This window comes from Oncorhynchus gorbuscha, linkage group LG12, assembly GCF_021184085.1.
Source record: "Oncorhynchus gorbuscha isolate QuinsamMale2020 ecotype Even-year linkage group LG12, OgorEven_v1.0, whole genome shotgun sequence".
Taxonomy (NCBI): Eukaryota; Metazoa; Chordata; class Actinopteri; order Salmoniformes; family Salmonidae; genus Oncorhynchus; species Oncorhynchus gorbuscha.
The window spans coordinates 17,642,241-17,654,887 of NC_060184.1; the positions used below are offsets into that span (position 1 = coordinate 17,642,241).

At 40.1% G+C, this 12,647-nt stretch overlaps 2 protein-coding genes across 2 annotated transcripts in view; one reads left to right on the plus strand and one right to left on the minus strand.

The window, feature by feature from the left end:
* The first annotated feature begins 4,667 nt into the window (after window positions 1-4,667).
* Window positions 4,668-7,267, plus strand: LOC123990626 (homeobox protein Nkx-2.4-like). Its single transcript, XM_046291265.1, has 2 exons — window positions 4,668-5,180; window positions 5,358-7,267. Exons 1-2 carry the CDS (start codon window positions 4,814-4,816, stop codon window positions 6,023-6,025), a joined length of 1,035 nt encoding a protein of 344 aa, XP_046147221.1. The 5' UTR covers window positions 4,668-4,813; the 3' UTR covers window positions 6,026-7,267.
* Window positions 7,268-7,799: 532 nt separating this feature from the next.
* LOC123990625 (5'-3' exoribonuclease 2-like) overlaps window positions 7,800-12,647 on the minus strand; it is a 40,532-nt gene continuing 35,684 nt past the window's right edge. Inside the window, exons 30-31 of the mRNA XM_046291264.1 lie at window positions 11,403-11,544; window positions 7,800-8,144 (exon numbers count right to left, since the gene is read on the minus strand). Coding sequence (XP_046147220.1) covers window positions 8,082-8,144; window positions 11,403-11,544 — 205 coding nt within the window. The 3' untranslated portion in view covers window positions 7,800-8,081. The remainder of the gene's footprint in view (window positions 8,145-11,402; window positions 11,545-12,647) is intronic.

Consider the following 12,647-nt stretch of genomic DNA (forward strand, 5'->3'; position numbering starts at 1 on the left):
CAATTCTAAATTATTATATACGATCATTTATTTGATATCGGCTGCTGATATCCTTTGATTGCACTTTAATCAATACAGTTGTCCACACTTGAACAATATAGCCTACTGCGGAGTAGCTAAAGCCACCGTCCCAACGTATTAGCATTTCATTCCCTAAGAAACATGAATTGAAAGACAAAGAATACTGGAGCAGATGACAGGGTCTTGAGTAGGCTCACACTTTTATCACTTGGAAATATGTACAATGCAGACCCACGTACCTAGACGACTGCATGCGAAAAATGTAACAGTTTGGTGCACTAATCTGCCAAAACAATCAGCAGTTAATAAAAGGGTCAATCCATAAAATACACATTGGGAAAATCAAGATACAGTAAAGCAATAAATTAAAGCCCTCCGTGAGCAGAAAGCTTGAGAATAAGCTGCTATTATACTTATACTAATATGTCCATATTTGGCTTTAAATTCGCTTTAAAGTAGTACGTATATGCTACATATAGATGCTGCTTGAATTTCCGGATAGCACATAGTAATCGATTATGTCTAGAATACAACTTTTTCTTAAAATTATCTTTTACACGATACCCAAGTGCTTCCATTAAATCAAGTAAACATATTACAAAATATTTGTGTGGTATCTTATTAAATAGCCTGTTATCATGTTGAAACAATACTCTATTATACATAACTAAATTGAATGTCAATTATTGGTCTATCTTCTTGTGATTTTGGTGCACTGCTGTAAGTAATTCTAACTTGTTTTCTCAGGTAAAGAGGTGGTCTTTGGCGACAGGTCAAGTTACATTTGATTGCAAAGCATAAATGACTAGGCATGACATCTCATCGTGCCATGATATTTCTCCTGAATGTCAAAATTAAGATTAGTTCAGTAGACTTGACTAATTTCACAACTGTTTCAAGTAAATTCCTTTTCCAATTGTTGATTTATGCATTTAGGCTACTATGCTCTTTAGACCACCAACGAGATTTTGCTCGTGCATGCCCCCAAAAGCAATTTTTATAGGGCATAGACTACCTACCTACAAGAGAAGCCACCGTGTGCATGCAGTGGAACCTAATATTTAAACCTGACCTCTCCTCTTGTGAAACATATTGTCATTATTTGCAAAATTGTCAGACAGTGTAGTCGGCAAACATAGCCTCTAGGCCCTCCGTTGAGCAAATACCCAGGGGGTTTGGTGTAATTCAAATGAACTAATCGTTCATAAGGGATTGACTAAACAAAGAGAGCAGACATACAGGTTCGTCTCGTGCACAAGGAATGACGTCCCAACACGATTCGATAAGATTAGTAGTTTGTAGCACAGCTGTATAATTTAATATAGCTGCCCTTTGTCTTGCAAACAGGACTTCCATTTCTGTTAATGTCTCTTCTGAAGGAAAACGAACAGGCGCCAACTGTCCAGCAACCTTCTGAAACCGTCGAACCGTGTAGGTTACAAAATATACTTCGGTAAATAATTTCTATCCATCTTGTTTATTTCTTGTTGACCTCGACGTGACATGAAAGTTGAGATCATAGCTTTTCGTTTAGTTGAATTGGGTTAGATAACAAGCACGGACTCCGCACAAGCTCATTTGCTTCACTTACATCTCCGGTGTATTAGCAGGAACGGTTCAGGACCCGGCCTTCACTCTAAGCGCACAAACCCTTTACTGACCTCTCCAAATCTCTCATGTTATTGAGCCAGTGATGCCGAAATGCATCAAGTGCCCCATTGATGGCAAATATGCCATCCCTCTACTGCAAGACATAGGGGTATTTTCAAATATAACCTCAAACGAATTGCATGCGGTTTTTGTGTATGATGCTAAAATATTTTATATGCATGTATAACCCCATAAATGTGTAGGGTGTACTTTTATGGGGGATAGGTGATGCACAAGTATTATATAGAGGTAAACTATAGCATAACAATATTTGAACACAATTCAAATATAATTTAGAATTCACAATAATTCGCAATTTGGTCAATTTCTGTCACCTCAAAATAATCTGTCATTGTCGCGAAGCAGAAATTATGTAGAAAAAAAGGCCTATGATTTTCTCTCTTTTTTTGTGTGGGGGGGGGGTCATTGTTCTGCTTAGTGCTAGAGTGTCTCTTACTTTCTTTCCCAATCAAAATGTCTGTTGTATTTTGTGCTATATTAGTTATGATGAAACAGACTATTTACATCCAGTGTCGCTGCATCTAATCAAAAGTGAAATTGAGTTGACTGTTTTGGCCTATTACTAGTATTTACACAATTACCTAAAACAGTTTTTGGATTGTTTAATCATTTGAAATGTCTAGGAAAGTAATAGGCCATAGGTAGTCTACGGGCTATATTGTTGTAAACGATTATGTAATAATACCTTTCTATACAATTTTGACCTATTTTGGGCTTAAGCGTTTTGCTTCATAGGATGCTATTACATTATGTCAAGAATATAGCCAATTTGCTACATCATAATCAGCTCAATGTTCTATTTCTATTAATAATTGCTACACAAACGATTAGGTTACGGAACACCAATATATCATAATAATTGCAGTCTAATTTGACCGGCTTCATTCACATTGATCAGGTATTCATGATAAAAAGTTACCAGTCAATAGAAACATGATTAAGACAAAAACAATTTACCTGCAATGCAATGGACCCGAGCTGAAAATATCATTTTTCACCTGCTGTAAGCCAGCACATGCGATAGTCTATTCGAATAATATTGTGTGAATAGGCATATGTATTGATAGCTATCAATGCACGTTTTAATGTAAATACCGAAGTCATTCGTTTTTTTCGTTGTCTATGGAGCCATGATAATAGGAACGCGTACGTTGGAATGAAAGTAGTGAGCAAAGTTAGTAGTGCGGGGGTCCCCCTCTGCCTGAAAGGTCCACGAGGTTGAGAGGTTTGGTTATTTGCATACAGAAACACACTAAGGCTACTTCTGGTAGCCATCACAGCACAATTGGTTTATTATTAACTATGATACAACGGGTGCATAGCCTACACATGAAAAGTAGAATCATTTATCCAATCTGTACATTTTAATGAAATGTATGCTACAATTGTGCGAGGCAAACCTTGACGCAGGCCTGAGCAAAATTAGGAACAATGTTATCGAAATGAAATACTCTGGGCTTATAGCCAACAAGGGAACAAGCATAGAACAATATGCTATACAGAATAGGTCTGCATTCGACAAGACAGAGAAGAGGACATTTAAAAACGTTTTTTAATTGGAAAATTAACAAAAACTGAAACCATGAGTAAAGAGTAAACAAGAGAATGTTTCAATAGGCAAGTCAGTATCTAGCAAACGTGACTGTTCTTCAGCACTTAACCATTATACGGCCTTGCAATCTCTTTCTGCTACAGGGACTTCACCGCTATGTGCACAGAATTTAGAAATTATCTATGAAGTTTTACTTCACTTTTATACAGATTGACAAAAGAGAACATTGGGTGAAGATAACAGACATTGTATTTAACTGTACTAAATTCACCTGTTATTAAGTCAATAGCCTGCACCAAAGACATTCATGGTAAAAAAAAATTAGGCAGTTTTATAGTGAGTGACTTGAAAGTCACGAAATCACCATTACATTTGACCCTTTTCAAATGTTCAGATTAGCCGACTCGCATAACCTACCTCTGAAGCATTCGATGAGTTAAAGCAGGTGAACTCAAAATCGTCTACCTGAGATAAAATTACCATTATAGATCAAAGTCTAAATGACGATGAGTTATTAACAACATTAGCATGCTACTGGTGATCCATCATTTTTGTTTTAGAAATATAAGCCCTTAATACGCAATTAATTGTCTTAGACGAATCTTGTTCACATCGAGACTGGATTGGCATTGAATCGCTGGCATTTTTTGCGTTCTATGAGGATATTGTGCTATAAATGATATTCTATCCGTGAGCTGTCCAAAATTAAATGTAGGCTAATTGCAAAATATAAAAGTACAAGGATGACTGGAATACAAGTCAACAAGTGGAATTTATCCGTCTTCCAATGAGTGACTCGTTAACCGCAGTGAACACAATGTCACTGGAAAACATAGGTAGGCTGTTTTTATTTCTTCACATCTACATATTTAAACATATTAATCCACTGTATTGTCTGAATGAAATGTAGTAAAGAATAAGCAAAAATACATAACAGCTCATAAAAACGATATGGTCTAATGCACCCATTTGTCAACATGAGAAATCACACACATAAAAATGCAAAATCATCAGAATGTGGCAGGTTGGATGATGAACTAAAGTGTCTTCATTTTTGTGCCCGATTCTCCGTCTCGTGTCTGCTCCAAGAGCTCTCGAGTTAATAAAAAGGTTGTCATTTCATTAGGCTATGGTAACAGTTTTACCTAACTTCAACAACACTATCGCTTGAGACCAAATACACTTTTAAAATACGTTTCAAATCAAGTCCATATCCGAGGTATTTGTGAAGTTGACGTTTAAAGTTCAAACCATCTAGACGGCATCTTGCAGATCTGAACTAAAAAGTAGCATTTTCCTCAATTACTCCGGTAAAATGTCAATGGCCATTGTTGGATCGTTTGGCTCGTTGCTCCGCCCCTTGTGTTTGTCGTAAACCTGGCGCCTGGCTAGAGTAAACACAAGATAAGAGCGTCCAAGGCTCCCCTCCTTCTCCAAGGCGATCAATTGGATATCTCAGACGGACCCACAAGTACTCTATTACGTAGGTGTCCTGTGAGCAGTGAGGGGACAACAGCACCACAGTCGGGCTTGTTCCGCGTTCAGCCATATTCACCTGCGGGCTAAACCATGTCCTTGAGCCCAAAGCACTCAACTCCTTTCTCAGTGACAGATATTTTAAGCCCGATCGAGGAGACCTACAGAAAGTTTGGAGGAATGGACTGTACAGGGAGCCTCGCGTCTCCGCTGGGAGCATATCGACAGACTTCGGTGTCTCAACCGGGACTGCAGCAGCACTCCATGGGCCATAACACCGGGGTGGCGAGCGCTTATCACATGCCACACAGCGTCTCCCAATTTTCCAGCGCCATGGGTGGATACTGCAACGGCAGCATCGGTAATATGGGAGACCTCCCGTCGTACCAAGACACCATGAGGAACGGCGCAGCAGCAACTGCATGGTATAGCGCAAACACCGAACCCCGCTATCCAACAAGTAAGTTGAAAAAACTCAGTCTTGTTTCTTTTCAAATAAATGCCAAAGACAATTCGTTTTCAATAAAAATAAAAATGAATGGAAACTACATTGTAATGGTGCATGATGCACAGCACCTAATTTAGACTGCATCTAATATGAATTTATTTAACAGCCTATATCTGTGCGCTATTGCAGTTTCTAGATTCATGGGGGCTTCCAATGGGATGAACATGACCGGGATGGGGACACTTTCTGGGATGGACGCCACCAAGTCCATGGTGACCCTACACTCAGCGCCCAGGAGAAAACGAAGGGTGCTCTTCTCTCAGGCGCAGGTGTACGAGCTGGAGAGGCGGTTTAAGCAGCAGAAATACCTGTCAGCACCCGAGAGGGAACACCTAGCGAGCATGATCCACCTGTCACCAACACAGGTCAAGATTTGGTTCCAGAACCACCGGTACAAAATGAAACGCCAGGCGAAGGACAAAGCCACACTGCAGATTCAACAGGAGAATGGCAATGTGTGCCCACAGCAGTCACCGAGGCGTGTGGCAGTCCCGGTTCTCGTGAAGGATGGCAAGCCCAGTCAGAACGGATCCAGCACACCGACGTCTGGGCATCAGCAGGTGCAGCAGCAGAACGTCTCTAGTGGAGCGATGACAGCTTCGGGCAGTGCGGTGGTCAATCACCATCAAAACCAGCTGGTGCATCATCCATTATCCACTGCTGAAGAACTGGAGGAAATGTCCCCCAGTCCCCCTATTTTACACAGCCAGATTAACATGGCTCAGACAGAAGCGGCTCTCCTCGAGTACACCAATAACATGGTCAGTTCAAACCTGCTTTATGGCAGAACTTGGTAGAAGGAAGAAATGTACATTTGAATTCGGGAGACAATAACGTCAAGTGGATTTTAAGTCGGAAAGACATTGGTCGTTGATGACATTGAGGACAACAGAAGCACCAGAATTTCTTGACATTTTGGAGGTGCATGGTGCACCTATTATTAACAGTCGGCCGTGCGTGTATACTTTTGATCAAGAGTATTTGATAAAAATGAGACTCCCAAGCACTCCGTAACGGTATTATTCGGGTGTAAAAGGGAGTGAAGTTATTTGTTGCGATTCAATTCTTTAAGGACACGAGGGTATCAGTCCGGTGAATGAACCTTAACTGTATATAGCTAACAAAAATATTTCATGTGACTATGATTTTTGTTTTTAAACGAAATATTTGTTTAAAAATTGTTTTGGTAAATTGCAAAATGTGATTGCTGCTGCATAGCGTAAATATATACAAATCACATTCCTGTTAAACTTTAACAAAATATCGCTTGGCATGTAAGCATTACTGCTTATTTATGTTGATAGAATAATTATGAGGCACATTGACTGGAATGCATCGAATTTCACAGGTATAGCACACAAACAGATCTAATGTAATTTAATTATTCAAATGATATTGTACTTTACATTATAGCAATGTTACAATTTGTGTTTATTTCTTATTACCACCACACAATTATTGAAAGAAAACAGAGTCAATAAATGTAAATTCCAATATTTTCTGCCATTACAAGCCATCATGGTTAAGTGGAGATAAACATTTATGCACCTAGTCTATACAGCATGATAAAGTCCTAAAACGCAAGACTACTTGCAGGAGATTAAATTGGACCTGTTAGGCTACTGTTTAGGCGAAAAAGGTATATTATCAGGTGATGAAAGGTTAGAATTTCCAAGCGACTGTAACTGCACTCAATTGTTTCAGATTGTCATTTCCAATAAATATAATTTTCTTTGTTATTCCTGGGTTCTTTGTGACTTTGAAATACAGGCTAGCAAAAATGCTAATTAATGTGATGCTAAATTTAGCCTAGTTGATAATATGACCCAAATTAAATAAAGGAATGGGGACATAATTGAGACAAAATATTATTATAATTTTGGTGGGTGTTTAAATTTGTCCTATTTCACACATGTACATATACATATTATTGCATGTGTGAATTGCATATCCGAACTCCCCCTGAGACATTTTCACAGTGGGGTGAAGGCCAGGGTTTGCCATTATCAATGGCGACCCAGGAGCGATTAGGATTAAGTGCCTTGCTCAACGGCTAATAACAGATTTTTTTCACCTTGTTAGCTCGGGGATTCAAACAAGCGATCTTTTCGGTTACTGGCCCAATGCTTTAACCACTAGACTACATGCTGCCCTGTACTGCATGACTAGCACCAAGACGCCAGCAAGCCAAAAAAGTACATTGTATTTTAGCGGGCAGGTAGCACCATTCACCCATTCATCTACCTATGAAAATGGACCGTGACGATTTAATGAAACAAGACAGGATATAAAATAGGATGCTATTGGTTAATGACATTATTGGTTAATGACATTATTTCGCCTCAAAAACAAAGGCCTGATGCAACTGCCGTCGAGGTTTGCCGATCTAAATGAATGACTAAAGAATTAAGTTGATAAAAAAACAAATAAACCCATTATCTACAGTGTTTAACTCCTTAATGATTTAGGTATTTTAAGTTTACAAACAAATGATTTTTTCTACGAATGCTTGCCAAAAAAAAGCTAGAGGTTGACAGAAATCAGCAGAAATGTGATTCTAAAAACCAAAGATGTGATGCAAAAAGTTGAATTTGGTTTTATTTCAGAAAATAGAGTAACTTGTACACTGAAATATGGAGCTAATCTTTCCAAATAAACTGACAATGACAATTGTCTTGACTGACTTGTATTTCACAAGTTTTACAGGTATTCTTAAAAATGCATTACATAAAATAACATTTTTTTTAGGTAGAATTAAAAACAAAAACATCTTACAAGTCAACAGCCTGAAAAAGACATGTATTAAGAAAAAATTACAAATTAAAATCGCCTTCGGCACTATTAGGTCTGAATTTAACTCCAATTGTATTTTCCTTCTGGGGGTGGCAAGTGGTAATTCCGTCCAGAGTGGTATCCCTGTAAAACACAGAAAACAAGGGCCAAATCAGTCAGAAATTTGAGTATGAAGATCAAAGATGTCAGACATTTCAACAGTTTGCTTCGTACTAGTCTTCTTCTAATGTATATTTTGAGAGGCTGAATTAGTAGTTACCCTCTGTCTCCCTGCCATATACAGTGCCTTGAAAAAGTATTCACCCCTCTTGGCATTTTTCCTATTTTGTTACATTTTTATTTGGATTTAATGGACATACAAAATACTTCCAAATTGGCGAAGTGAAAAAAAAAAACTTGTTTAAAAAAATATATTATAAAAATAAAAAAAACAGAAAAGTGGTTTGTGCATATGTATTCACCGCCTTCGCTAGGAAGCCCCTAAATAAGATCTGGTGCAAACAATTACCTTCAGAAGTCACATCATTTGTTAAATAAAGTCCACCTGTGTGCAATCTAAGTGTCCTGTTCTGGAAAGCCCCAGAGTTTGCAACACCACTAAGCAAGGGGCACCACCAAGCAAGCAGCACTATCAAGACCAAGGAGCTCTCCAAACAGGTCAGGGACAAAGTTGTGGAGAAGTACAGATCGGGGTTGGGTTATAAAAAAAACATCCAGAGACTTTGAACATCACACAGAGCACTATTAAATCCATTATTAAAAAATGGAAAGAATATGGCACCACAACAAACCTGCCAAGGGAGGGCCACCCACCAAAACTCACAGACCAGGCAAGGAGGGCATTAATCAGAGAGGCAACAAAGAGACCAAAGAGCTGCAAAGCTCTACAGCGGAGATTGGCGTATCTGTCCATAGGACCACTAAGTCGTACACTCCACAGAGCTGGGCTTTACAGAAGAGTGGGCCAGAAAAAAGCCATCGCTTAAAGAAAAAAAAATAAGCAAAGACATTTGGTGTTTGCCAAAAGGCATGTGGGAGACTCCCCAAACATATGGAAGGCACTCTGGTCAAATGTGACTAAAATTGAGCTTTTAGGCCATCAAGGAAAATGCTATGTCTGGCACAAAACAAACACCTCTCATCATCCTGAGAACACCATCCCCACAGTGAAGCATGGTGGTGGCAGCATCATGCTGTCGGGATGTTTTTCTACCGACAGGGACTGGGTAATTGGTCAGAATTGAAGGAATGATGATGGCACTAAATACAGGGAAATTATTGAGGGAAACCTGTTTCTGTCTTCCAGAGATTTGAGACTCGGACAGAGGTTCACCTTCCAGCAGGACAATGACCCTACGCATACTGCTAAAGCAACACTTGAGTGTTTTAAGGGGAAACATTAAATGTATTGGAATGGCCTAGTCAAAGCCCAGATCTCAATCCAATTGCGAATCTGTGTTATGGCCTCCCAGGTGGCGCAGTGGTTAAGGGCGCTCTACTGCAGCGCCAGCTGTGCCATCAGAGTCCCTGGGTTCGCGCCCAGCCTCTGTCGTAACCGGCCGCGACCGGGAGGTCCGTGGGGTGACACACAATTGGCCTAGCGTCGTCCGGGTTAGGGAGGGCTTGGTCGGTAGGGATGTCCTTGTCTCATCGCGCACCAGCGACTCCTGTGGCAGGCCGGGCCCAGTGAGCGCTAACCAAGGTTGCCAGGTGCACGGTGTACCCTCCGACACATTGGTGCGGCTGGCTTCCGGGTTGGATGCGCGCTGTGTTAAGAAGCAGTACGGCTGGTTGGGTTGTGTATCGGAGGACGCATGACTTTCAACCTTCGTCTCTCCTGAGCCCGTATGGGAGTTGTAGCGATGAGACAAGATAGTAGCTACTATAACAATTGGATACCATGAAATTCGGGAGAAAAAAGGGGTAAATTTATATATTAAAAAAAATAAAAATAATTTAAAAAAAAAGAGAATCTGTGTTATGACCGAAAGATTGCTGTACACCAGCGGAACCCATCCAACTTGAAGGAGCTGGAGCAGTTCTGCCTTGAAGAGTAGGCAAACATCCCAGTGGCTAGATGTGCCAAGCTTATAGAGACACACCCCAAGAGACTTGCAGCTGTAATTGCTGCAAAAGGTGGCTCTACAAAGTATTTTAATTCCAGGTTTTAAGGCAATAAAATAGGAAGCCACTATCATACGCATGCAAAATAACTGATCACTATCCACATAAACAATGTTTCGACTTAAAGCCATACACAAACATGTGCATAGTATAGGTAAGTGCTCCTAATGCTCTGGAGGCATGCTCCTTGTAAGATGGACATTGTTGGCGTCAATAATAGTTACTATCCAGGAAAAAGTTTCAAAGGGCCTAATTCATGGTAAACAGGAGTTAGTGCACCCAAACAGGCAAAAGGCACTTGGTGCAGGCTTTATTCCATGATCAAATGAACACAGGTAGGGCTGGGCGATATGGAAAAAATCTCATATCCCAAAATAGGTAATTTCATATCCAGATAACGATACATTTCACGATATACACATTTCCTGTAAATTCAATGAATAAATAGTATATATAAAATTACCACATGTAAAGGCCTATTTCTTATTACATTTTGAATTATACTCAACAAATAAAAAGGTATTTGCATTTGGTACCTTGGGTCAAGTGTTAGTATCAACTCACGAAACCCCCGTTTCTCAACTGTGTAAATTGGGGCCATCATGTCTTTGCAGATGTGAGTTGTAACGGCAGCTGTTATCTCCTTCCATCTTCGTGATTCTTTGCCATATGGTGTACCGCGGGCAAAAGCCTCTTAAAGTCTTGAGTCGGGAGTTTGTTTTGAGCACTTGACTGTACTTTTCTGGGTCTCATCCATAGACTCGCCGTACTGTTTCACATGATTCTTGCGTAGGTGGTAAAATAGGTTAGTGGTGTTCAAGTTTGTTGTCGGGACTGGCCTGCGGCATATTTTGTGGAAGTTGGTTTTCTGGTCCGTGTCAGACTTTTGATACCCAAACCACGTCTATGCGACCGGAGTTACCCCTCTTTTAGGTACGAGCTCCCTGTCTCCGTGCCACGTTCACTAGCCTCCATGTTTGTTTGTGGTGCAAATGTCCTTCCACACGATATGTGTGGAAGAACGCAAAGTGTCGTCCAATTGACAAAAAATATTGCCGTAAAGAGTGCGATTTGCGACACAAAGAAATAAACGATAGAGCATAATAGGAAACAATAGATGTTTTTCTATCGTCACACCATATAAATCGTCATATCGCCCAGCCCTAAACACAGGTATATTGACGTTGAGGTCACGTCTTCCTCATTATTGATGTCATATGTTAGTCCTAAATACAGTCAGCTGAATAATGTAGTTACCGGTTGTCCTCCACGGTCTCCTCTGCGGTCGTCCTGACCACGCTGCTGATGGTAGCCGCCCTGGCCCTGCCCCCCTCCGTGGCCTCCTCTCTGAGTCGACCGGTCCCAGCCATGCCCACCACCACCACCACCATACTGCTGCCTGTGTGGGTACAAACATTGTTGTTTTGGACTTTAATGCCTTATTTAATTTGTTAATTTCTGGACTGTAGGGTTTACATCACAAATAAACTCTAAACTGCCATGTCATAGAAGATGACTAAATTAAATCACTGCTAACTTGCAATAATTTAGATGTTATCAGAAAGTAAATTAGACAAACCAGAAATTAACACAGCTAGCCAATGAACCGTTCAAGTCATCATAACAGAATATAATACAATAAAAAATAGTTTCATAATTTGCCGTATTGCTCTTCTTAGATGTATTTTTAAAATTGGCATTAGCACAGTTTACATTTATTCCGAGGGACTTACAGGAGCAACTAGGGTTAAGTGCCTTGGTAAAGGGCACAGCTTTTTCACCTAGTTGGCTCGGGATTCGAACCAGCAACCTTTCGGTTACTGACCCAACGTTAACTGCTAGGCTACCTGACGCCCTGTAATGGCATGATCCAAATTTCAGCTCTAAGACACCAGCAAACCGAATAAGTAGATTGTGCCGATTCATATCTAAATTCTGACATCTGTATGTGCCTTAGCCTTTCAGTATGTTTACATGCACAGTAATAACTCAATATTAAAATAGATGGCAGCAGGTTGAGTATGGTAGTCATGTTAACGCCTTAATCTGCTTATTTTAAATATGCGCATGGTCATATTCAAAGTAAGCAAATGCCAATTAAAACACCTGATTTCTGAGTAATCTTTCAAATTAGGAGTTCTAGTGGTGTATTTGATCTGCACATGTGACATCACCGGTAGTGCAAGCTTCCCTCTTATGCATGAGTGAAGTGAGATCGGAAAACAAAGCATGCACTTAGTTTTCATATAAACTTTATATGTCCGAATATGCTTCACAAAACTAATTGTTTGCGATTGTTTGCATTTATCATAGTCCCCTCGTAGCCTGATTTCAGATGTGTCCCTGTGAACAATATTAGGGAAATTGCAAACGTTTAAGTCAAACTATTATATTTATCTGACTACCCGCAATTGTTTTGTGTGCATGTTAGCGTCTCATAGACAGCTACAAACACATTAGCCATGCTGGGCAATTTAGGCTTCAGGCCCTCCCTGCTCCAGT

Coding starts and splice junctions, on each gene's coding strand:
- LOC123990626 (XM_046291265.1), top strand. CDS start 4,814: ATGTCCTTGAGCCCAAAGCACTCAACTCCTTTCTCAGTGACAGATATT. Junction 5,181..5,357: donor CGAACCCCGCTATCCAACAA/GTAAGTTGAAAA, acceptor GCGCTATTGCAG/TTTCTAGATTCATGGGGGCT.